The 26,983-nt window shown below is 36.5% G+C and overlaps 1 protein-coding gene across 1 annotated transcript in view; it reads right to left on the bottom strand.

The window, feature by feature from the left end:
- The window catches only part of LOC109062144 (WD repeat-containing protein 18-like), a 64,557-nt gene that overhangs the window by 14,616 nt on the left and 22,958 nt on the right, over positions 1-26,983 (bottom strand). Inside the window, exons 6-7 of the mRNA XM_019079232.2 lie at positions 22,509-22,573; positions 21,905-22,029 (exon numbers count right to left, since the gene is read on the bottom strand). Coding sequence (XP_018934777.2) covers positions 21,905-22,029; positions 22,509-22,573 — 190 coding nt within the window. The remainder of the gene's footprint in view (positions 1-21,904; positions 22,030-22,508; positions 22,574-26,983) is intronic.

The raw sequence follows: 26,983 nt of genomic DNA, 5'->3' as shown, positions 1-26,983 counted from the left end.
TGCCTTTTCAGAATTCGGTGGAAGCTTTGCTACTTGATCCAGGGTCCTTTGAATGTAACCGGGAGTGTTCGTGATTGGAAGAGAATGCTGTTTCTCCAGCTCTGAGTGGAACCGCGTAATATGTTTCTTCATGTTAGTCGTGTTGCCGAAATATTTGAATTTGGCGCTACAGACTTTGCACACAGTATGGCTTTTATCAACGACACCTTCGGTGTCTTCAGAAAATCCAAAATGTTGCCACACATCTGATTTTAAATGAGATGGTGCAGGTCGTAGTTTGTCCATTTTATTTTAAACGAAGCTAATTCACCAGCATATGAACGGTCGTCCATCAACGTCTTTTTTGTTTGGTCACGTGAGTCTTGACAGCGCTCGCATTTGAATTGAACACAGAATCGATTCAGAATTTTTGAGAATCGATTCTGGATCGTTAGATAACGAATCGCGATGCATCGATGCATCGAGCTTTTCTCCCACCACTAATATATATACTATTATTTTTTTATCAAATAAATTGCAACTTAGTAAGCATAAGAGGCTTTCAAAAACATAAAAAAAAAATCTTACCAACCCCAAATTCAAATAATGCATATGCACACTACTCAACTACCCATCTAAAACCTGAAAATCTGAAGTTCTTTTCACTTCAGTTTTCTCCCGTACTGAGTGGAATTGGATTGGAGATAAAACCAGCAGATAATCTTTTACAACTCCAGCACTCAGAGGCACTAAAGAGCTCTTTACCTCCCGCTTACAATGTTGGACATTTTTATTTGCACCATTACTGTCAGTGTAGAACATACCAGCACCAAATCACTGCAAGCATCTGTGTGTCTGAAGCCCATCTTTCATACTGACCGAAACACACTGGCAGTGGAAAGTTTGTTTGCTTTCATTGAGCTGATGCAGTGTCTGCACACTCTCAGGAATATAAGAGTGTTTCTGCAGTCCACCTGAGATTAATTAACAACAAACAGGTCCAACTGAGCTTTTGGCGTCTGCTGTCTACTGTCCTCTTTAAAGAGTTAGCTGAACACAAATCATCTGTACCACACATAAAATGTATTCAGCAAGAACACGTTAAATAATCAAAATGACAGCAAAATATATTTATGTTACAAAATATTTCTATTTCAAATAGATGCTACTCTTCTGAACTTTCTATTCAAAAAGAATGCTGAATTCCACTAAATTACTAAGCAGCACAACTGATTTCAGCATTGATAATAATCAGACATGTTTCTTGAGCAACAAATCAGCATTTTAAAATGATTTCTGATGGATCCTGTGACACTACACTGGAGTAATGAGGCTGAAAATGCAGCTTTGATCACAGGAATAAATAACATTTTAAAATATATTAAAACAGAAAAGATTTTTAGATAATTCACAATATTACTGTTTTTAACTGTAGTTCTTTTCAACTAAATACAGCAGAGACTATATACTGTATATTTAAATAATATTTTATATTACCAGCATTAAATTCAGTAAAAAGCTGAACTGAAAAACATAAAAATAAAATATGAAAAATCAAAAATTGAAGCATTTTCCAAAGATTTGTGGACCCTGCTATATATCAACATTACACTAAAAAAAACGCTGGGTTGTTTTATCAACCCAAACGCTGGGTTGAGACCCCTGGGTAAGGATGTTGGGTTGTTTTAACCCAATTTTGGGTTGAAAATTGGTCTTGAGCTATAACCCAGCAGTGCTGTGTTGGGAACGCGGACGTGAAAGAGAGCACGCAAATCACGTTAACATCGGACGACACCAGTGCGGGAAACCGCCATTTTCTCAGCGTCTTCAAGTGGAAGCGAGTGCGAGTGAAAGACGGTTTATGGTAAGTAAAGATTAAAAATGTAAAGTCATCATTCATTGTTTGAGTCTGGTAGTATTTTGAGATTTCATGGAAGGTGGAAATATTCCGAAAAAAGCTTATATTGAAAAATATGTGGACACAGATTTCGCCTGAGAAGTAGTCTTAACAGCCTCTTTTACTGAACGGAAGAGGTGCTTTTAATATAATGTCAGTGAGTGTCTTATGTCATATTTCCATAAGATTTTCCAATATTTAAATTTTTTGAGGTGATAAGAGAGGGTTATTAACATATCTACATGTCAGTTCGTTAACTTCTTTTTCGTGGTTAAACTGAATGTAATTTCCTAAAGAAAACGGCGTTATGTAATAAAGACTAGCCTAATTATTTTGAGGCTGATGAAGTGATAATTGTTAAAAGTAATGTTTTGCATGTAATATTTCAGTCTTGTTGAGCTTTGTGAGACATAAGAGAGCATCATTCTTTTGAAATTAATGAGAGTTATTTTTAGAAAATAAATGTTTCTGTTGTCTCCTGCCTGTTTACTTCACATTTTGATGCAACAACAGTATTACTTGTTAATATTTTATTTAAACCATTGATGTCCGTGTTTTTCATTGCAGAACTCAAACCAACTTTGGAGTTGTCTGATTTGGAGTCATCATTATTGGTCTTCCTTAAAGGAATAGTTCACACAAAAAATAATCAGTATTTTCAAGCTTCAAAAAACAGAGTTATTGTAGAAGTAATCCATGGCAATATTTATATATGTTTGTATGGATTTGGAACAACGGGGTGGGGGTGGGGTATAAATGGGAATAAATAATGACCATTTTAATTTTTTTGTTGAACTAACCCTTTAAAGAGCAACCCTCCGCGTACATGAAAATTTGTGAGGTATGTGATTGTCATGTCTGTTTTAAAGAGCAGGTCATATGGGTTTTTGAAAAATCTCTCTTTTGCAGTTTATAACGTAGCTATCCTTAAATGAAAACAATCTGCAAAGTTGTTAATCAAAAAAGTGCATGATAAATAAAGATATTGTCTCTCTCAAAGAGAGAGTCGACTCAGAGTCGCCTTTACGAGTCGTTACATTTTCAAATCTTTTGCCTGTTACCGGTGTACGTCACTGGGTAACACATTTGCATAATCCCCGCCTGCCCGCGAAATACGAACAGAGTCTGATCTGCCCACAAACACTTTTGCTATTAGTGCGTTTACATCATGTTGAGAAGACGCGGTGTTTAAGGATACCACAGAAATACAATTCGAGCCTTTTGTTGTGTGCTTGTCATTTTATCAAGAACTGCTTCTCTAATCTGGGTTTTTATCTTCGTTGGCTTCTAATCTTCTTAATTTGGACTAACAAGCTCTCCGAACCACAACCTGTAAGTACTACGATTGATACGTTAGGTGTACATTTTCTATTGAGTGCTCAAAATATAATTTTTTTGTGCCAATATGTGATGTATACCTAGTGCAGCTTTAGGTTTCCAGGTAAAGCAAGATATTTCTGTCTTACTGAAGTAGTTCTAAAAATTCGCAGTGAACCTAAGAATATGTTGATTATTGTAGACTGACGTTGTTCTAATTACTTTGTTTAATAATAAAGAATGTAGGTGTAGCACACAGACTTTATAATAATTGTGAAACTGCTGTTTATTGTGCTGCACTGGCAGTTACAGGGTTAATGCGGGAGAGATGAGTGATTTCGGCTGGTGCTCCTGTGATACAACTGTTCTGCGTTCTGATTAAAAGTTAAGACCAAGCGTCTTTTGTCTGTCGTTCTTCAAACATTACAGTAGACATATTTTGGTTTACAAACTATATTGTTTAATCAGTTAGTCACGTTAGCACTCGGCTAACGTATCCACCTAGTTTTCACAGTTTAGCAGCTAAACTTTAGCTGTGGGCACGATTCGCTTGCATAAGTGTTTTTGTATTTTATGTTATTATAAGAACGGATTGACTATATTATTGTTTTATGTAAAGGTGCTTTGTCAATGGTAGCACTGGCTAACTGGCTCAAGGACTCATCTCTGTGCCAATCACAACAGGTTTGGCCAGCTGACCAATCAGAGCAGAGCAGGCTTGAGGAAGGGAGGGGCTTGCTCCGAACTTGCTTGAAACTAATCATTTCATAATCGTTGGCAAATGACTCTAATATTAAATGTATATTCTGAGGAAAATTACAATGTTTTCTGAACTTAGCTGCATTTAAACCTGATGTAGGGGACTCCAATACAATATTGGGACACTTTAAAATACCATATGACCTGCTCTTTAATGTTTCAGTAAAGAAGTAGCTTTCTGAAAGCAATATATTTATTTAAACAATATTACATGCCCTCACACTAGTGCTGCCATGATAGCATTCTAGAGCGCTGTGGTAGACAGACACAAATCTATGATAAAACAGACTATTTACCTACTGATGTGAATGCACCTGTATCTGAAAATGGATAGATTTTAATGAATGTGTTTTTAGGCCACTGATGAAGAACAGGCAGTGACACTGGGATGAATGCTGGTCAAAGAAGAGAATGTCCTTTCCTCTAAACTGATGCAACAGTGGTTTTAAAGGAGGAGGCTGCCCTGGATGATGTAAAAGATGTCACATGCCTTTGCTGTGCTGATGGGGCTTCTTCACGACTACATTAATTATGCTAAAAGAGATCATGAAAATTGACAGTGATGCTTGATCTGTATTCATGGACTATGAAACAAACTGTTAGTGTATAATTTGTAAAAACAAAATCTTAAATGCTTGTTCTGTGTTGTTTTAAGAAATGGAGTTTACACTCTGTCATTCAAACACATGCTCACATTCTTTCACACATGTTTCTGATAAATGTTATAATATCAGTGTTAATGTTGTGGTTTATTTACTGTCATGCAATAGTTTGTAAAGAACTATTAACTAATTGTACAACTATTGTATAATAGTTTTATACGATATATAAAATTTACCAAAAAAGTCAAATTTGATCTTAAGTTATATTCAACAAATGTTAAATGCTTAATTTATAAACTATGTAGCTGCCATACTTTTCTGCATTTTTCTTACATGCATGTTACATTTGACTGATTTCTTTTGTTTTAAATAAATATTTACATTTTGATAGTCATTCTGTGTGTGTAAAAGTGATTTTACAATGAACAAGATTCGTAGTCTAGCTCGATTTGGGTTCATTTTAGCCTAGCAGTGGAGTAATTTTAAACAAGTTAAAGTTAAAACAACCCAGCGCTGGGTTGCTAAAATAACCCAAATTGGGTTGTTTTTAACCTAGCAGTTTTTAGAGTGTATATCCAACCCAATAGGTAACACATATAAAATTCAACAAACAAATTTAATAAACAAATCAAAATTTGTAATATTTCTTATGTACTTTACTGCTAAATCCTAAAACAATAATCTATGATTTGCAGGTCTGCAATAGATTTTGACACAGATTTTTAAAATGGTCAATTTTGGACCTAATTTAAAGAAAACAGGATGTATTCAAAATTGCTGTATTTAAAAGCTGCATATATCGGTTTCAAATTATTACCTTTTTTTTTTTTTTTTTTTTAACAGTGAAGCAAAAACTGAATCACACACCCACACCAAGTTCATTCATGCACCAACAAGAGATCAAAGTTTCCATAACCCAGAAAATGCCAGTGATTTTCCATCAAAAACAGATGAAACCCCAGCAAACATAATTAAGGTAAGAATCCACACTTCAAAGACGCTCTGGAATAACTGTTTTCCACAGCACAATTTTGTCCTGTCACCCTGATATCCTCTAAAGATTAATCATTGCATAATTTCACAGAAAGAGACAGAGTCAGGAGATTTATCGCACAGAAGAGTCTGTTGGCAGATTAGATTAGACTCATAAACTGTGTTGGCGTGTGATAGAAAAATTAAAAAATGAGTTCCATCACTCACACGGACTGAGTCATTCCAGACGCTGATGACATCAAAAGTTAAAACTGGCCACACAGGAAGCATCTCACCAGGCTGCAATTGTTTGTTAAGGGGTTTTCAGCTCCCCTGGCACAAGCTGCAGGAGATCATTACATTGAAATAAGATAATAAAATAATAACAATTATAAAAAAAAAAAAAAATGCATGAGTGTGTGCCCATGTGGTCTAATTAAAATGAAATAGCTGGGCTCCGCTGTAAACATGAAAACAGATATGGAGATGAACATCAGACTGAGTTCATTTGCCTTGATTTTTGTTTTGAAGCCATTAAAAAAGTGACTTGACTGTTTCCTCCTAATATAAACCTTTCGATTCAGAATTATTATTAACACAATGACACTTTCGCATTTGGAGCTTCCTCGCATTCTTCCAAGGCAGACCTGTGCTTTCCGCGAAAAAGAAAAGACGGTGACAAATAGTTTTTTTGCAGAGCAGTGAACTGTGTACATTAATCCCGGTTTCTGAATGATGCCAAAACAATTATGATAAAACAGGTAAGCAGTGATGCAGCGGAAGACACCCGGAGCACGAGCTGGTCTCTCTGCAGTGCAGATTTGGCGGGAGAAACGCTTCACTCCTCTCCAAATGCAATTAAATTATATGAGTCTTTTCATCAATTCAACCTGGATCAGAGTTGTTCAGAAAGGGAAAATGCAGAGCCCATGTTTTCTACAAGCCCTCGTTCAGGCCTACAGTAACACCATCTTGCTTGTGGAACTAATGCGTCCACTTACTAGGCCCAGATCTACTGGGATTTTCACACACAACCATCTCTAAGGTTTACAGAGAATAGTCAGAAAAAGAGAAAATATCCAGTGAACGGCAGTTGTGTGGATGAAAATGCCTTGTTGATGTCAGAGGAGAATGGGCAGACTGGTTAGAGATGATAGAAAGGCAACAGTAGCTCAAATAACCACTCGTTACAACCAAGGTATGCAGAATACCATCTCTGAACGTACAACACGTTGAACCCTGAAGCAGATGGGCTACAGCAGCAGAAGATCACACTGGGTGCCACTCCTGTCAGCTAAGAACAGGAAACGGAGGCTACAATTCTCACAGGCTCACCAAAATTAGACAACAGAAGATTGGAAAAACGTTACCTGGTCTGATGAGTCTCAATTTCTGCTGCGACATTCAGATGGTAGGGTCAGAATTTGGTGTAAAGAACATGAAAGCATGGATTCACTCTGCCTTGTCTCAACGGTTCAGGCTGGTGGTGGTGGTGTAATGGTGTTCGGGATATTTTCTTGGCACACTTTGGGCCCCTTAGCACCAATTGAGCATCGTTTAAACATCACAGCCTACCTGTGTATTGTTGCTGACCATGTCCATCCCTTTATGACTACAGTGTACCCATCTTCTGATGGCTACTTCAAGCAGGATAATGCACCATGTCACAAAGCTCAAATCATATCAGACTGGTTTCTTGAACATGACAATGAGTTCACTTTACTCAAATTGCCTCTACAGTCACCAGATCTCAATCCAATAGAGCAGCTTTGGGATGTGGTGGAATGGGAGATTTGGATGTGCAGCCAACAAATCTGCAGCAACTGCATGATGCTAAAATGTCAATATGGACCAAAATCTCTGAGGAATGTTTCCAATACCTTATTGAATCTATGCCACGAAGGGGGTCCAACCTGGTACTAGAAAGGTGTACCTAATAAAGTTGCCATTGAGTGTGTGTGTGTGTGTGTGTGTGTGTGTGTATATATATATATATATATATATATATATATATATATATATATACGTACACACACACACACTACACGCAACAGTTCTTTCAGGTCCTTGAATCTAATTGGCTGAGAGCCTTTTCCAGCGGTGCAATATTCTTGTGATAACAGCACTCCAACTGTTTTGCTGTTTGTATCACTCTGATTGCAATATTTCTCATATGGAGCTGCCAAAGGGAGCCACAACATATGGAGCACTAGTCCATTATGAGAGTTCACTTGAGGGATAATAACTTATAATGGATTCTTGTAGCGAGTTCCTCTGCTAAGCTCAGCTATGTAAGGGAGTGCTTGAGTGATGAAAGGGTGGTCCAGGGTTCATAAGAAGGAACTGAACTGGACTCAATAAGCACATTTTACCAACTCAAAGAGGAAAAGGTACTAAATGCAAGCTCTACACCCTACTAGCCATCAATAGACAACGTCCTCACAAGAAGGACATAAACCACTGAAAAAACACACTGAGCACAGCGATTGTGCCTGTCAGAGGGTGAGATGTACAAACTGCAACTGGAAGAACAGAGATGGAAAGGCATACTGTAAGCACACACAAATCCATCCATGAAGCTCTTTGAGAGAAATTGCTCTTTTAAGAGGTAATTTACTCTCAAGTATAACTGTTGAAGCACCCAGGGGTACTCTCACTACACTTATCTGTGTATGGGCAATGTAGAAACTGCTGCTTGTGCCATAGATCCAACGACAAGGAGACTGAGGTGAATGCAGTGCTGCATCTCCCGGAGAGACGCTGCTTTGGCTCCAAAAAACAGAACGAGTAAACAAATGCTGCGCTGGCCTATTTATACCCAGATGTTTGGGGCATGGCCAGCAATGCAAATTTTGCTCACCAATTTCACTGGCCTTTTCTTAATGATGTCAGAGGTGTCTGGGCTCCAAGTTCAACCCCTAGTGACAGAACTTCAACACAACATCGACATGACCAATGAAAGAGAATTAATGGCCTGTCTTTGGTCTCAATCTATTATTTGTTCCAGAACAGATAGTTATGGCTGAGGGCAAAATCTCATCATGTTATATTTTAAATAACTTTAATGCTGTATATCAAAGCGCTGCCTTTGTACATTTGACTGAATTGCCTAGCAACTTTTGTGATGGCTGCTGTTGTTTATTAAATAGTATTATTCAATAAATAATATTTTATAAAAAATAATACTAGCATTTAATAATAGTATTTAGCAATGGGAAATGGTGTGTGTGTGTGTTTGTGATGGTGATTTTAGTTACATTATTCCACCATTAGATAGGAATAGGCAACAAAAGACTTTATGAGTAAGACCTTGTAAGACGCAGCCAACAAATGCAGTGAGCAGAGCTGTCATCGGGAATCACCCTTAACAGATGAACTGACAAAGATATTGCTTTCCTCAGTGGTCATTTAAACTAATGTTTTATTGTGAATATGAGATTGAGTTGAAGAATGAATGCTGTATCAGATGCATAATACTCATAATACTCAACTCCACATAATACAATAAGCAGTGATGTGCACAGGGGGGCTTGAGCCCCTACCCCTTTAATCGCGATTCTAAAGTGCCCTTTCGGTGCCCCTGGACCACGATTTCTACCAAAGGGGACTCCACACAGAGAGCGATTTCTACTGTGCCCTCTTAAAGTCATTTCTTCCCTGCCCTTCCGGAGGCATAAGCTTTTAATATAGTAATACAATAGGATTTTAATGAAGCAACTCAATGTTCCTTCGTTACTAGTTTTAAAGTGATGTTTTCGAATTAGTAATAAGAGGCTTGGATACAGCTGTTAAACTGAGATTTGAATCTGTGGCGGAAGGAAGTAGTTCTGCATAAAAGAGGGTTTTTAAAGATACTCTGTTGTTGTCTCTTTTTTTATTACAGACTTGAGCCATCGAACTGTTGTATAAATGCAATATCACATGAGTAGCCATGCAATATGGCTGTATATCAGCACGCTGTTATTACCTACGGCACTCGTGCTTATGGTCGAATCTGATATACAGCCATATCGCACTACTACTCATGTGATATTGCTTGCGTGTGTGTGTGTGCGTGTGTGTGTGTATGTGTATATATATATATATATATATTTAAATATATATTTAAACCATATAAAAATTACTGAAATTGTGTTTAAATGTTTAAATGGGTCTACCCATATGCTCTAATGTAAATTTTTTTGAAAGATTGCAGGGGAGCAGCAGATCCACCAGAGCAGCTTCTAGTAGAAATTGCAAAGTTTTGTAAAACATCTTTTGCTCAGACTGTTCTCTCAGTAAAGGGTGTAAAATTTTGGAATTCATTGCCTGTTTATTTAAAATATGTTGTAAATTATAATAATTTTAAAAAGGCTATGAAATCTCGGTTGATTCAGCAACAAACTTGTAGTCATATTTATTTTTACTTTTTTTTTTTTGTGTGTGTGTACTTCTTGTTGTTTTTTGTAATTGCAATTAATATAAGACCTCCTAAGGACAAGTGTTGCAAATTAGCTTCAGCTACAAGAACTATGATACATGCAGGGGATGACTGTATTTCAGTTTCATCTATGTTTATTGTATCTATCACTATACAAATAAAACTTTAAATAAAATAAATAAAATAATGGCAAAATTTCAATTGGATTGTAATTGGAAAAAAAAAATATATATATATAATATAATATAAATACACACACACACACACACACACACACACACACACACACACACACTGATTAACTGCATGGTGTCAGATGACTAATCACACATCAATCATTTGATTCATTAAAAACTGTTTGCATTAAATGTGTACATTTTAAGACTTTCTTTTCCTCCATAATTAACTTTGAAAATTGTACACATGAAATTAGAAATAGAAAATGGAAGCATTTTCACTTGTGGACCCCACTGTATGGCCAACAAATGACATCAGTTAATGGCGACCCATAACATTTATCAAAATCAAAGAATTTAATAACTTAAGCAAAAGACACTGGGATGTTTATGACTTTATGAACCATGGCCTTCAAACTGAATGAAAATCTATGAATGTAGATTGCACGTCAGTCTGCTAATAAGTAAATAACAAATGAATGCAATGAATTTCACTAGCCTACAGAAATTCCTCAGAAGGTGTGCTGTGAAGAAATGAGTTTGCTGTAATGACAGCAGTCATCTCAAATTTAATAATGACAAATATTTCCAATCAAGTAAATCCCCTTTGAAAGCCCCCTGCAAAAACGTTTGGAGTATTTTAAACGAACTGAAACACAGTGAAGCTCCACAATTGTTTGCTTTTTCAGGCTTTCAGGAACACACAAGAATGTTTCGTTCAGATGGGATTGGGGAAATGATTGATTCCCTTCAAATTTTAATTATTCATTTGTTCGAGACTTTGATTTATATTTAGGCCGCTTCTGGGTTTGCATCGCTTCAAAAGGGGAAACTGTGATGACCTCCAAAAGCATTTGCAAAATGTAAAAATCACAGATACTTAACCACAGACAACAAAATGAAGATTACAGTATGTGTGTGTCTGGCACATGAATGCACCTACGAAAGTCATAATCTAAAGATGAAATGAATGATTTTCAGCCTGAGATTTTGCTGGCAAGTTCAATTAACACTGGATTAATATTTTACAAAAACAATACTAGAGATGAAAAAGATTGTTTGGTACATCCCACATCTTGTGTCACGCTGTATTATGTTCAATGTCACTCTTCTGGATCAAGGCTAAAATGCGGGAGTATGCAGGAGGCATAACATGAATGTTAATGAGGGTTTTAAGACCTCCTGCAGTAAAATTAAGAATGTCTGCGGGTGGATTTACAATACTCAGCCACGGAAATAGAGAAGGAACTCCCCTCATCATATATTTCCTTGGCACAACTCCAGTTTGCTTGCTGAAATTCCTCAAAAATATTTTATTTGACCGCTGCTATAGAGAAACATCAATGCCATCATTTTTATAAGGATAGTTCACCCAAAAATGAAAATTAATTTGCTCACCCTCAGTTGACTATAAAAGTTTGGTCTCTGTTGTTAACTTTAACCTCTAATATTACTTTAATGTTCTTAATAAAAGGGGTTCCCTGTACAGTATAATACAGCATTAGTTGGGAGAGATATTTTTCCATTAAGAAACCCAAACTATTGGCTATAGGTATATATATATTTTTTTTAATCTATTATTGTTTTTTGTTTTTCCAGTTTAAGATTTTTCTAGTTTAAACTTATTCCTTATTTTTAGAGTTATAATTTAATCATTAACTTTCTTTTTTTAAGTAAATTTCAGTTAATACACCAATTAATACATATTCCTCAGCTCATTATAGTATTTTTTCTATCTATTGTCTTTTTTGCTCTGAGTTTTACAATATAACATGTATCCAAAACTACAATTTAAATGAATTTTGGTCATTTTTAGTTTTTAGAGTCATGAAAATCTATTTTAGTTTTTTTTTTTTCATTCGTTAGATTTTATTTTTTATTTAATTTAACAATAATTTGTTAATGATAATAATAATGCATGAACAGCACCAAAATAGCATATGTAAAGTAAAATGCGGCACAACAAGCAGCACCGCAGCAGGGCTCTGAACAAGTAAATGACCTCAGCCCCATTTCTGAAGCATTTTGTGAATTATACACACCACTGAAGACATGATGGCAACGTCTGCTGATGACCTTGTAATAATGCATTGCATTATGTTACTAGCCATTCAGCCGAGCGGTCTGTTCAGTCTCATCTGCTCAAAAACAGCATCAAATGCCTTGTAAGAAAAACACCTGGAAGCAGGTTGGTTGAACAAAGTGTGACGAGGCATCATGGGAGTAATACCAATATGCCATAAACGTCTGTCTCAGGGAAAGTACCAGACTGGAAGTGACTTCAAATGTTGTCATTTAGTAATCGAGGGTGATATATACCACTGCTACAAAATCGGAAACATTTTTATAACATTTTAAACCTCATTAAATGCCAGCCGGTGAAGAGTACGCAACCTCCACAAAACTGCTCACGGTCACTAGATTTGAAGAATCAAGATAAATGTGCCAAGTTCTGTTTGTTTTTTATTCGTTGACAAGGGAGTTGAATAATGCATCCACATCAAGAAGTGGAATCTCAAGTGGAACAAAAATAATTTTTATCTTTGTGTGTGTAGTAGAGGGATGGATAAGAGACAGAGAAAATGAAAGATCAGCTCAGATATGCACATCTATGTAATATGCTTAGATGAGTCTAATGCAAAGGTTGTTTTTGTTGTGCTAATAAATGCAATCTGCTAAGTGAAAAAGTATTTGGAAAACAAACAGCTAATGAATAATCATGAACTCAGAAAAAAAGCAGAAAGAAATCAGCTCTGTTCCAAATAAGAATACACACTTAACACACATTTTGGGCAAGTTGGTTCTTAATTATTTAATCTTAGTTCATTTCGATATTTACTAATACTAAAATCAAGGTCATCTTTTAGAGTAGTTCACCCAAAAATGAACATTCTGTCATCATTTACTCACCATCAAGTTGGTCCAAACGAGTTTATTCTGTGGCACACAAAAGACAACATTTTGAAGAATGTGGGTAACCAAACAGTTTCTGGTCCCCATTGACTTCCACAGTATTTTTTTTTCCCATACAATGGAAGTCAGAGGGAACCAGCAGCTATTTGGTTACCCACATTCTTCAAAATATCATCTTTTGTATTCAGCAGAAGAAAGAAACTCATATAGGTTTGGAACAACTTGAGGTCATTTTTGGGTGAAATATCGCTTTAACAATTGAACAACTGGGTTTTTAAACAAAAAACATAAATGTATATGTTTATTATTCACTGTTAGTTTTTCTTAGCTAATGCATTAACTAATGCTAACAAATGAGACCTTACCATAAAGTGTTACCATAAAATAATCTAATAAAATATTAGACCTAAAATGTGTGCTATGCATCAGTATCACATTATCAGCTTAGCAACATGTTAACACTAAACTCCAATCAAATGTGATGCGCTTTGCCTGAGCAGCATAATTTGTTTCAAACCGCTCACTTAATTTCTTTATCAGTTAGATGCCCTGTTTAAAGGCAGATCACTAGGGTTTGCAGCAATAAACACTCCAGAATAAACTCCACTGAGTCGTGAAACGTAGTTTGTGTGCCGCGTATTTAGGCGAAAGTATTATTCTTTGTTGTGGGCAATCAGGGCTGGCTAATTATCTCTCACTCAATCATGGCAATTGATTCACGGGATACTGGCTCCACTCCTAGAATTACACTAATGGTGCAGGCTACTCCGACACGCAGTCATAAATCGTGTGCGCAGGCTTCCCGGGTCACATAACGCGGCGGTTGGGAGTGACGAGGACAGGCGCAAGGAGGAGGGTAACAAGCACTCTTCTGCCAGCGCACTGCAGAGACTCCTGGCATGATGACACCCCGGAGGGAATGGGGCGGAATGGATGTAAAATTTGTGGCTGTAATTCTGCCAAATGTCCAAAAGGCCTCCTTCCCAAAGGCTTTGAGCTTTTTCTTTTAACTTGCTTTTGGACCCGACCTGATTTAAATGGTACTTTTCAAACTTCATATCTGTTTCTATAGCAGGCCTTTCACAAGACTCCTGTTCAACATCTCCCAATGGAAAAACTGACATTTTTTAGAAATTGGTAGTTTTTCATGGTATAGAAGTAGGTAAATAGCACCAAGGGAATGGCAAAAAGCCAAATGATGCACCAAAATGTAAAAAAAAAAAAAAATGTAATTATACATTAATCACATTATGAGTAACAGGTACATTTACTTTAGAAGCAAAATGGCATGAGACAGGAAGTCTTGTTTTCTGTGAAACTGATCAAAATACAGTAAGATTATGATTAAATCAAGAATAAATATCTTCCAAAGGGCTCAGAAAAATCTTCTCAATTTAAAGAGAAAACAAGTTTTTATTCCCAGTTGACAGATGTTTGTTTATGGTTTTGTTCATCAAAATGAAAATTGATTAAAGCTGAGTAATTGACATTGTTAATCAAGCCCTAGCATCCACACAGCTGATAATTGTAGCTGCACAACCAGATTTTAAGTTTAAGAGGGCAATTACTTTTTCCACATGGGTGATAGCTGTTGGACAACTTTGTTTGTTAAATAATAAATAAATAAACACTGTATGTGTTGCCTTCGTTTCATGTTGTACTTCATCTGAAGACCTAAAAGGGATGGGCGAAATCAGGATGGGCGCAAATACATTTTCACAGCACTGTATTCTTTTATGGCCAACTGCATCAAAATGGCAGGTGCTTGAATAATTCTTTGCACTAAGCTGGTCTATCATAGACAACTGTTCAACATATATTTAAGACATGCATCACCAGGTCAGAGAACATGAAGTCAATTTGAGGCCGTGTCTAACAAAATCTGAAAAGTACATCCCTTGTGATAATCCAGTGCCAGTCAGACGGCCAGAGAGCAGGAGACGGGATGGGAATGGAGTGGTTCTGACATCTCCATTTGCTTTTCAGCCGTCTGAGTGTTCTCTAAACCCTCTTTTCTTTCAGAGCGCTCTTGTCTTTAGGTCAGATGGGAATAAGAGATTAGATGAGTGGAAGTTAATTGCCAGGCTGTGTAATTAACAAGGGGTCAACAAACTTGACCTCTTCTGCATGACACAATGACTTCTGAACTAATCAGTCAATGACTGGGGAGTAACTAACTAAAACTTAACTTAAAGTTGTGTGAAAGATATCCAAAAGATTTCAAAACAGTCTTGCTTTTCCAGCTGCTTTTTCCAAGTGGTGTATTGTAAAAAAATAAATAAAAAAAAAATACGTTATGGTTCACATGGTGTTTGGAGGCAACTTTGGAGGCAACCCAAAGCATGAACACACTAAATATTTAAATTAAAGTCATAAGCAAATAGTTTCATGTGCTAGGATTGCCGTGTCAATTGTTTGACAGATTGCCTGTGCTGTTTAATGAGGTTGAAACCAATTTATCAGCAGGACACTACATTTTGCTGTAATATTCTCATCTGTAAGTGATATAAATTCATAGTAATATGTTTTTCATTATGCAAAACAGCACAACTTTACAGCAAGTGAGCAATTAAATGTTGTAGCCTTCAAATACTTCAAATAAAAACTAAATGAAGCCACTAACCTGGCAAATCCAGTAAGTACTTGACTCGACCTGGTAGCTTGTAATCACAACATTGTTTCCGGGCAGACTTATGAAAAAAAAACAAAAAAAAACTGTGCATTCTTACTCTCAGGAATTGTGTAAGGTCAGCCAATCAGGGTCTTCCCAGAGAGTACTGAGCAATATGCATAAGACATTCAGTTAACACACTGTGTGTAGCAGCTCAAAACTCCTTGTCACAAGTCGCATCAAACAACGAGGGCCAGTTGATTCTGCTGTAGTAACTTTTGCCACAGAACGTTCCCATTAACTTATTACAGAGAAAATCCCCATGGAGCATCCTGAGATAAGTGCCTTGCTCAAGGGCACAACAGCGAGCCTCATGGCTTACTCCTTGCAGGTATCGAACCAGGAGCCCTTTCAATTGCCTCCTGTACCCTAACCACTACAACATCCCACCCTCACAAAGTAAGCTCAAGAAAAAAAGTTTTTTTTAAAAATCCTGCATTACAATTACAAACTGTATCTTTGTCTAGGGCTGGGCGATAAGCATTATCATAGAGATAAGCTCTATCAATGAGGATAAGCTCTGGACATTTTAATCACTATGGATTAATCTAACAGCCAATCACACAGCAGATGTGACAACAGTCAGTCAGTGCATGTGGCTAATAAGTCTGCATGTTCTGCGTGTCTCTGTGTGAATGAGTGGTATAGTTTCATCTACTACACAAACTCAAACATGTGATGCTCACAGTGTTTTTAGCATCTGCTGTCTCAATATACGAGACATGAACGTGCACTTTATCTCCAGAGCTTCTCTGAGAGTCACTTCACCAGCTTTACACCATTTCATTTGAGAAAAACAACCATCAAACACACTGAAACTCAAAGATCTTCACGACAAACGGACAAAATAACAGTTTGGTTTAACTTGAAGAAATTATGACTGAAATATATTACTATTGTATACTAAAATGTACTTCTACATATAATTATAACATTACTATTATTTTTAAGAAACAAATATATTTTTATCAATTTTTACAGTTCTTTTGTGCAGCAACTTATTTGACAAAAAAAAGAAAATAAATGTTTTGTTGTAAATTAATTGTTATGTTTTAGTTACAATATATAAACTGTTAAAGTTTAATGTGCAACATGTGAAAAGCATTTCTTTTCACATTAATTGTAAATTATAAATTAAAATATCAATATTATATATGATATGGAAAGAAATATCATGATAATATTTTTGGCCATATGACTCAGGCCTATCTTTGTCAATTTCTGAACTTCCTTAAGAGGAACTTAATATTAAGCTACACATAAAGCAAACTGAACAATTATGGCCTTCAGCCTTTTGAACATGAAATGTCTGTAAACGACACTTCAGTTCTAGCAGTTTTTGGCTGAGGCGTTTGTTTGGGTCGCTCTCTTTTCACTCTGTCATTTGACAGGCCGCCTGCTGGCTTTAATGAAGACAGATAAAAGGAGGAGTGGGGGTATCAGCAGCGTCTGGGGATGAGGTGTGAAACTGGGTTTAATTACCTCCATGATCAAGAGCCTCGAGGAGAGAATCGTTGCCCCTCATCCAGCTACAGTGAGTACACAGGACCCACTTCACTCTGAGAAGCAGTCGACATGCTTGCACCCTGTCCTGGGGTGCACTTCCCAAAAGCAACTATGGTATCAAGTTTCATTGTTACCAATCGAGTTCAAATGGAACTTGCAACCATAGTTAGTTAACCATGCTATTGGGAAACACACCACTGTTCGGCAACAGACCCAAGAGAGTGGATTTCTATTACAAACTCAAGTAAAGAGGGTCATGACATGCAAGACAAAAAAAAAAGCAATTTATGGTCAAATGAAATAGAAATAGTTTCGAAATTAAACAAATTACTAGAAATAAACCGATAACTGGTTTGACCCACTTTTTTTTTTAATCAACAATTGTTTCTTACACTGTTCCTAGTCGTAACTTATTTATTTATTTATTTTTATTACTGATACTAACACTTCTCTAGTCTTACATTGATTCATACTGTAATTTCAATTTGGTCCTTAAATTCTGGCTTTACCTCTAAATGGTGCCATCTAAGACTCTAGATGGCAATCCTTTCATTTTTTTTTAATCATTATTATGACATTCCTGTGTAACTGATTATCAGTTCTTATATACTGGGTTTACCCATGAATGATGCCATCCTAAAAAAAAAATGCTTTAAATTCATTCACATTAGTAGAGGTAGACAATAATCAGCTTGTCTAGCTGTTACTGATGTTAACATATTTTCACATAATCTACTATCGGTTCTTAAATATCAGGTTTACTCATAACAGTGTTACCCGAAAGCAGTGTTTCAAATTCATGCACAATATCAGAAATAGACAACAACAGGCTGACAATTATTTTTTACTGATATTAACTTTTTTGCATGTTATCGGTTCTTAAGTGTTGGGTTCTACAATAAATTGTGTCATTTAAAAGTGTTTCAAATTCATACACGTTATTAGAGAGAGACCAATATTATCAGTTTTCATGCATATAGTAGAGATAGGCAATGATCAGACTTAACATTATTTTACCGATATTAACACTTTTTCACATAAACTGTTATCAGTTCTTAAATATCAGGTTAACCGATAAATGGTGCAATCTGGTAAAGTTGGGTGCACCTTTTTCAATTGTTGCTTGTCAAGACAGTAAGACATGATACCAGTGAGATGTACGCATATATGTAGAAATAGGCTGATTTCACAGTTCATCTTATCCCAATTGGACATGTTACTTACATAAGACATAAAACTACTTGATTTGAACCACCATGAGATCGTTTATTTCTCAGAAAAAGCAATTCCAATAACACAAAATTCCTAGAATCAGGGAGTCAGTCTGACACATAGCGCATTGGTTATTAACTAAAACCTTTAAACCTCTCAGAGCTGTATAATTACAGCAGGTATTTGATCAAAGGCCCTCAAATTCAACGGGGTAATTTAGCCTGCCTCAATCTGAGAACATAAGGAATCAAAATCTGCTTCAACCCCACAGCCCCACTCACTCGCTCGCCCTCTTTTCTTACCCTCACTTTCTCTAAGTTGAGAGCACAGATAATGAACTAGAGGCTAAGGGTTATCACAATAATTCGGTGCTAATTTGCTCAATTCAAGAACCCTCAAGGGTCTTTAAAAAGCTCTAGCCTGCTCAAAGAGACCTGACATTTGTGGTCTTTTAGCCCTCATTGACCACCAGGGCAACAATGCTGAGAATTAAAACTCATTCATCAGCTTTATTTTTCAGATTGCAATAACGTTTGCCCTTCGCCTCCACATTTGACAAATTACCTCAGAGTTTTCCAGCCATAGATTTTTTTCTTCAACCAAAATAATTTATCAAGTAAAGAAAAGCATAGAGCATGAAGCAATTGTGTTGAGAAACAGCTCAATAGCAATACTGAAAATAACACAACGTGTTGAGGAATGGTGGCTGTGCAATGCAATCTGGGAATGTGAGTTTCTCTAGAGTGTGCCGGAATGAAATTAATGGAAAAATTCTTTCATCCTCCTGCCCGCAGCCCAGGACGACCAAAGCTCATCTGTATGTTGAAAGAATGAAGCAAGCTAATTAGTGATTTTACCTCACGGGAGAAAAATGAGAGAGAATTCAGTAGTCCATCAGAACTGCCAAGGTCTTCACACTGACTCACTCAAGGGCTGACTCATTCATTCAAAAAATATTTTAAATACGTAAATAAAATAAAAAGATACTGCATACAGTGATTGAACCTATTCTATGATTAATTTCTTGTTCTGAATTAAAAAAATTTTTTTTTGATTTTTTTGGGGCATAAGATCAAGATTGTCAGAATGATACAACTGTTTTGATATAATAATTAAAGAGATTAAAAATGGCATACTATTTTATTATATAGAAAATAAAATATATGCATTGAAGCAGTTATATATAAAACCAAACAAAAAAAGTTATCTGCCAAATTCATGTTTTGTGGTGCCTTTTTTATTATCTTTGATTGTTTTATGTGTCATTAGCCAAGTTTCCATCCAGTTTTTGCACTGTTTTGTTATCGTCAAAGAGAGCATGCGTTAAAAAAAACTTGCTGTGTCCAGCCTGTTTCCATCCAACTGGCCTTCTACCGATAAAATAGTGTGCATGATGATGTCATCCCTAAAAAAACAAATTGTCGCATAAGTTTTGGTGTATCGAAAAAAAAAAAAAAAAAAAAGAAATTGCCCTTGAGCTGTTTCCATACATAATTTCACCTATTGCGCAAATTACATAGGCAAGCAGCCTGTTCTTCATCCATTTGAAACAAAAAAAACTTTATTATATAGCTTATTATTAAATTATAGGCCTACATAAAATGTATTTTTATTAACGAGTATTAAAATTTTTTTTTTTGGTACTTTGTTATAGACTATTTAGTTACTTGATCTTCAAGCAATATTCATAAGCAGGTGCAGTTGTATTATTATTATTTTTCTGATTAACTTTTATTAGACCATATTGGAAATAGTTCATTTCGGTTATTTTATCTCTCCTAACCGACAACCGATGGTCGTTAAGCCATTATTAACCGTTAACCGACAATATTATGTTAAATTACAATTAAATTAAATTTTAATTGATACATGGCTGTGACCCATTAAAAATACCTGAATTAATTTTCAATTAATTCTATACACGCAAAAGGCAGCATAAACAACAGAACGTGAGGATTCACATGGCCACATCACGCCCAGAGCTTCTGCGAACAGAGAAAAACATAAAGCTATATATAAAAGAAATAAATAGGCCTACATGCGAAATATATTTTTTCTAAATAATTAATGAATTAACAAAACAAAATAAAAAAACCTGCATCAGGTAGAAGCCTATATGCAGAATTTCATTTCATTTTTGTGTTGTGCTCTTGAGAAAGCGGCATCCTGTTCATTTCCTTTATTTAAGCACAATGTTTGTTTTTATTGTGGATTTACACGAATGAAATAAATATTTAGAATAGTTTCAAATAATGTCTTATTCTTATATTACTATTGTACTATTACTATTGAGTATTGTAAGTTGTTTCCACTTTTATAAGGAAAAAAAAAAAATCAAGTGATCGTGCCGGTGCCTCACGCACACATTGAAGCATTAACTGGAAAACTTTCATCTTCAAAACAAAACAAATAAATTTTAACTTGCAACGTATTAAAGCAACATTAAATTAAGATATGTTTGAGAGGTAACTCATCTTTTTCTTACCATTTTAAATAATTGTAGATACAATAATAGCCTAAGAATATGATTTAATGCGCATCTGAACAGAGTAACGGAGCTTTAACGTGAGCAACACCACGGACATGGACGCTGCCTATAGGTTAATTCTGTCATGTGACACCACATTTATTTGCATTAAAGCCACTTTTCTCTACAAAAAGTGTTTCCAAACAAATTTTCGAAGTATCGAAATTTTACCGATAAATGGCATTTCCATCAGCTATATCGGTAAAAATTTAGAAGCGCTAAATATTTTTTCCCAAAAAAATCCTTGGATGAAAACCTGGCTATTGACGTATTAAATATAGCCAAAATACTTATTTGCCATTAACCAAATTTTAGCTGAAAAGAAAAGTCTTCTCAGGGGAAAAGCTTGGTTTTTATTTGAAAGTAATAGTGCACACTGATGAACTGTGCACATAATGACCAGGAACAAGAAAAAGAAAGCTAAGAGGGAAAAAATAGTGACTTCATGTTGACTTTAGAATTGCTTAAATTGGTTACTCAAGTGTCCTAGAACTTTTCCATATTCCATTTTTGCACTGTTCCCATAATTGACAGAAAGAAGGGTGAGAAAAATCTAACCCGGAGAACCCGAACAGGAAAATGAGGTTGTTTTGTGTTCCTTGGAGGATGAACTACTGTCAAACCAGAGCGGCGCTGACAGAATGTGTTCACGGATCAGAACCAAAACAGAGCACGCTGTGTCACTATCACTGCAGAATCTCATCATTCCTGCGCTACTGCCAGCCAGTCACGGCCGAAACACAAGAGATCAGACACCTAAACTGAAAAAGACGCAGGTGTCTAATGGCACGTCAGCTACAGGCAGACTGGTCAAGCTGCCAGAGAGGAAGGAAGAGTCAGCGAGCCTGGCTGAGCACTGAAGGATGCTGGGATACTTAAGGGGTGATTGTACATAGAGCAGATCTAGAATGTAGACAAGGGAATCATACAGAGAGAAAGAGCTTGATGCCTACCCTTGTGGTTGATGGACCATATGCACTGCTTGCTCTGAACGTCCCACATCCTGACAGTCTCGTCGTTGGAGCCGGACAGCAGGAGGGTCCCGTCCATAGACACAGACAAACATGTCACCAGATTTCTGTTCAGGAGGAGAGAGACTGTTATAGTAGAGTTTTTTATTTTTGTAAAATGAATGTCTTTACTGACACTTGTTTTATACATTTTATTCAAAGATAACATAGTATAGAGGGTCTAAATTAAGTCAAAGCCACATTAAGTTTAGTAAATTAACGAGTTTGTTACAGTAAAATGCCAAAATGATGCCCTTTCTGCCACTAGCACCTGCCAATGCTGTGATTCGGGCTGTGTGTAACCTGAAAACACCACAGCAAATGAAGACTGTGATTACACCTCCTGCCTGCACCGCTTCACAGGCAGAGCTTCTGCACAAAGCACAGAAAGAAGGAATGGAATCTAAAATGAGTTTGTTCCAGAGCAGAAGCCAGAAACTTTCGACTTTCTTTCTTTCATTTCACTGACTGCACTTTGGGCTCTGGCACAAAAACACATGACCTAAGACAGACACATGGGTCACAAAAAAAGTGCAGACAACCTCACCTGTGTCCTTTAAACACCTGATTGCCATCGCTGTCAGTCTGGAAGGTTTTATCGTGGTTTAAACTCTGCAAAGCGAGAAAGAAAGGGAGAAAACGAGAAAATGAGAAGGAGAAACATTTATAACAATGTGAGGAAAACAATCCAAATGCTAACATGGGTCAACAATAACGAAAGCCTGCTGGCTTGGGGTCAGTGTGAGAGTTTGGGGTCTCGCTGCATTTTACACTCATTGATCATGTACATGTTTTTATGGCAACTAAAGGTCAGCTGAAAAAAGTCCTTATAGTTGATCACTGGCTAGAGCAAATTAGCTTACAGTCCTGGTACACAGACAACCATTAGGTAGCAGAGGATTTAGGTCCAACTGTCTCCTAAACGGTCTGATCGATTGACTTAATGGCATTAATTAAGAAAGAGTCTTTAGGCAAAGTACGGTGGCCTGGATTGGACCATTGCTGACTCAAATCATTGCATCACCTCTTTAAAGGCTAAATAAGGAGCATCAACAAAACATGACAGGAAGAATTAAAAGGCAGCAGGAGATCTCTGGCCATTCTGGAAGGAATCGCATGTCTTTCATATTCAGATTTGCACATTAAATACGGACAGACATCGCGCTTGTCTGGAAAAATACGATTAAAAGAAGGTCTGTGATTAAAATTACTCCAAGAGACCGCGTTCAACAAAGTCAGTTAAACATGGGAGATCCCAAACATTGTACCAAAACATATCTGAAACCATTGTGTGCATTAAAAGATAACAAAAAGTTGCTACAGCTATCTCAAGGAATTCATGTGCATGAGAATTGTTCTCCATAAGTCTCTAATGCTCACCAAAGCAGCATTTATATAATCAAAAATACAGAAAAAAACAGTAATATTGTGAAATATTATTACAATTTATAAAAAACAGTTTTCTAATTTAATACATTTTAAAATGTAATTTATTCCTGTGATCAAAGCTGAATTTTCAGCATCATTACTCCAGTCTTCAGTGTCACATGATCCATCAGAAATCACTCTATGCTGATTTGTTGCTCTGTTATTATTCATTATAATTGGTGCTCAGTTATAAACAACACTTCTTATTATTATCAGTGTTGAAAACAGATGTGCTGCTCAATTTTATTTGTTTTGATTTTTTTTTTTTTTTTTTTTTTTTTTGATGTACAGAGCCCCACACATGACATGCAAAAGAAAAAATAAATACAGTGGCCATGAATTGAAATGAAAACGTTTTAATTTGTGGCCACAATTTATTAATTTGTTCCCTCGTTTTAGTTAAATTGCGGCCATGTTGCAGTAATTTGCTCTCTCGTTTTAATTTAAATGTGGCTACAAATAACTAAAACACTATATATTATTTTATATATATACACACCATTCTGTGGTGCTTTTTCCCCCTTTTCAAAACTTAATAGTTTGAGACCACATTCACTTTAACTGCATGGCAAAGAGAGATCAGCATACTGTTTCGAATTTTTCATTTGGAAAGAAAGCCATTTGAGTCTGCAACAACGTGAGGGTGAGTAAATAATGACAGGATTTTTCAGTTTGAACCGTTCCTTTAAATCTAAAAAGGAAAAATCAACTCTAAGCAAGTTAAACAGCTACAATCAAGCATTCGTATAGAGCAGGGCTGTCCAGAGCAACAGTTTAAAGTTAAACAGACGTCAGACAGCCTTGACAGGATTAGATTTTAAAATCCTTCAGCAGTAACACACTTTCTCGCTCTGTATTTTTCTCTTTGCTTCGTTTTATTTCCCCTCTCTGTCTTTCGTCTTCAAGCAGGCAGGTAGTTCTAAGCTTTCCTGTCAGAAAGCCTTTTTCTATCTAAATAAGACATATTCAACCCTTGTTCATCACTGACGAGACAATCCAAACAACAAGGGGAAGAAACAGAGCTGAGGAAGCACTTTCAACAGGGTGAACAGGTCAATGAAACTGCTGGACTGAGAAGAGAAGCTGAACACAAGTGCTGAACATCAAAACAACTGCATAATAAATCATTTTTGACATGAAATCTAATGACTGAACACCATAAAGGCATCTAGTCCAGTCATTTTTTGTTTTCCACAGATGTTACTGGCAGGTTCTTGTATTTTGTTCAAAGGGAAACATCTAAACCAATCAGAATGCAAAGATCGAGGCCGATGTTTTGGAAAGAAGTCAGGACGCCACGTTCCAAGCCTCCCAAGCCTTTTTACATTTCCCACCAATTAATCTTACTGTGAGATCAACTTTAAGACAGTAGACCAAATTATGAAGTGAAAACCTGCCTCAGAAGTCAAAGACATACGAGTCTACCAATGAATAGCCTTTGAACATCTTGAAAGGTTTTAGAAACATGAAAAAATAAATAAATCAGGAAACCCTGCAGACTAAAAAGGCGCGAGGAGCAGAATTAAAAAAACCGAGAGGCTGAGAAAGCACGTCATTACCAGCTCATTAATTCCCTGATTAATGTTTAAGAATGATGATGATGAATGTATCTGGACAGATTGGGACTGAACCGCACAGTTTCACCTCAGTTTAAAGGCGTTTAGAAACACATGCAGAAACACATGCTGTCTCTCTCACACACACACACTGAATTAAAACATGCATTCAAACAAAAAGAAAAAAGAAAACTTCAGTAGTAAAACACTGCCTCAAGAAAAAACATGTTTATTCATGAAAAATTCTGCCTCAAGCATCTCCTGTTAGATTTGCAGTTTCTCAATATGAGCTCAGGAACACTTTAATTATCATGTGGTGAGAGCTGTAAGATCTTTTATTAAGTGCTGACCAGAAAATGTTGGGTCTTCCAAATTTTTCAAAGTTTTCAAGCATTGTGGACACTTTTCTCATTTCCAGGGTGCTCAGAAGCAGAACACAGTCGGGTAAACTTCTATAGTGGGGAACGGAAACTATGACAAATGTATGTTTTTGCTTTTCACATTTGCTTCAAAAGCAAAAGAAAAAGAAAATGTGTTTCGATGACCTTAACAAAAGAAGAAAAAAATATCTAGAGATTGATCACACTGGCTGGAAGAGAGAAAGATGTCATATTTACCATCACTCCCTCAGCCGCTGAAATAGAAACATTCATGCATTATTTGTTTTTATATTTTATATACATTTTTATTTTATTATATCAGTCGATTTAGCATATATAATTGTAGGGATGTACCGAAATGAAAATTCTGAGCTGAAACGGAAACCGAAATATCAGGATGCACTTGGCCAGAAAACTAAATCGAAAATGACTTCAGTGTACAGTAGTAGTCTTTAGCTGATGCGGCGCGTTGCCACACGACAACTGTCGCGTCCGGTGTAGACACGGTCTAAGGATAGATGACTGAGAACGATGGCGAATGATTTGCAGATCCTCAGTACCACTGACAAACATATAATCTTGTAAAATGTTTGGTATGTACTGCCGCTCCATAGTATAAACACAGTATGTGCGATTGTGAATCTTGAAAGTTATAGTCAAACTAAAACATGATCGTGTATTCAAAAGGGGGGGGTGCACGATACCGGCGGCAACATTGTGACGTCTATCAGCCATCGCGATCGTCTATTGGCCCAACCCTAGTCCTTAGTTTTACCACGAGTTCAAGTCTGAATGGGGAACAGAGTCGTGTGACAGACACAGTGATGATGCTCATATGTATTTGCAGTACACAAGCTGCTATTAAGAAAGCTGACTCCACTGGGATGTGACACTGTCTCTCTCTCTCACACACACACACACGACGCGATATTCTACACGGCGCAAAACTCCACATTTGAACAGTCAATAGCAAATACTTAAACTATTAAGAAAACATACTTACAGTAGCCGATTCAGAAAAAGCACCAGATTGTCATAGCTAAGTCAGAATTAACCCATTTTTTTTAGAAATAGCCTTTGCACAGCCAGCCTTGTAGGCTACTCTTCTAGGTTCACAAAACTGTCATTCATAAAATGTGTTGCACAAATTCAAACATCTGGGTTGTTCTGTTCTGTTGTAAATAAGTCCTTATTGCATCTACTTTCGGAAGGCCAAAATAAAGTGCTTTTGCTTTCGCACAGAAACACACAGCGTCTCCCTGACATGGCTTCATCAACACTACTGCGGTTCCTGAAACCACGCCTTCTTTCTTTGCGTGAACGTGGGCGGCATTACGCAAATATTTCCACATCGTGATGTAGACATGTGGGGGCGTGTTTGAATGGGGCGTTTTAGCCTGGTCTGGATCAGCCTTCTCTTTTAGATAGAATAAATCCTTTTGTGGGAGACTTTGAGCATTGTAACTCTGCAGATCTTATACATGCACAAATAGCTACATAACATACTAAAGAAAAGGAAAAATAGACATAACATCATACGACCCCTTTAATAGCCTTTCTTGTTCGTCTTATCTATCATATGTTGCTGCCTCTTCACTCTGCTATACATTTAACAGAAATGTCTTTTAATTTATACAGTAGTAGTCAACATTTGAAGT

Source organism: Cyprinus carpio, chromosome A11 (assembly GCF_018340385.1).
Source record: "Cyprinus carpio isolate SPL01 chromosome A11, ASM1834038v1, whole genome shotgun sequence".
Lineage (NCBI taxonomy): Eukaryota > Metazoa > Chordata > Actinopteri > Cypriniformes > Cyprinidae > Cyprinus > Cyprinus carpio.
This window is presented reverse-complemented; position numbering and strand designations above follow the sequence as displayed.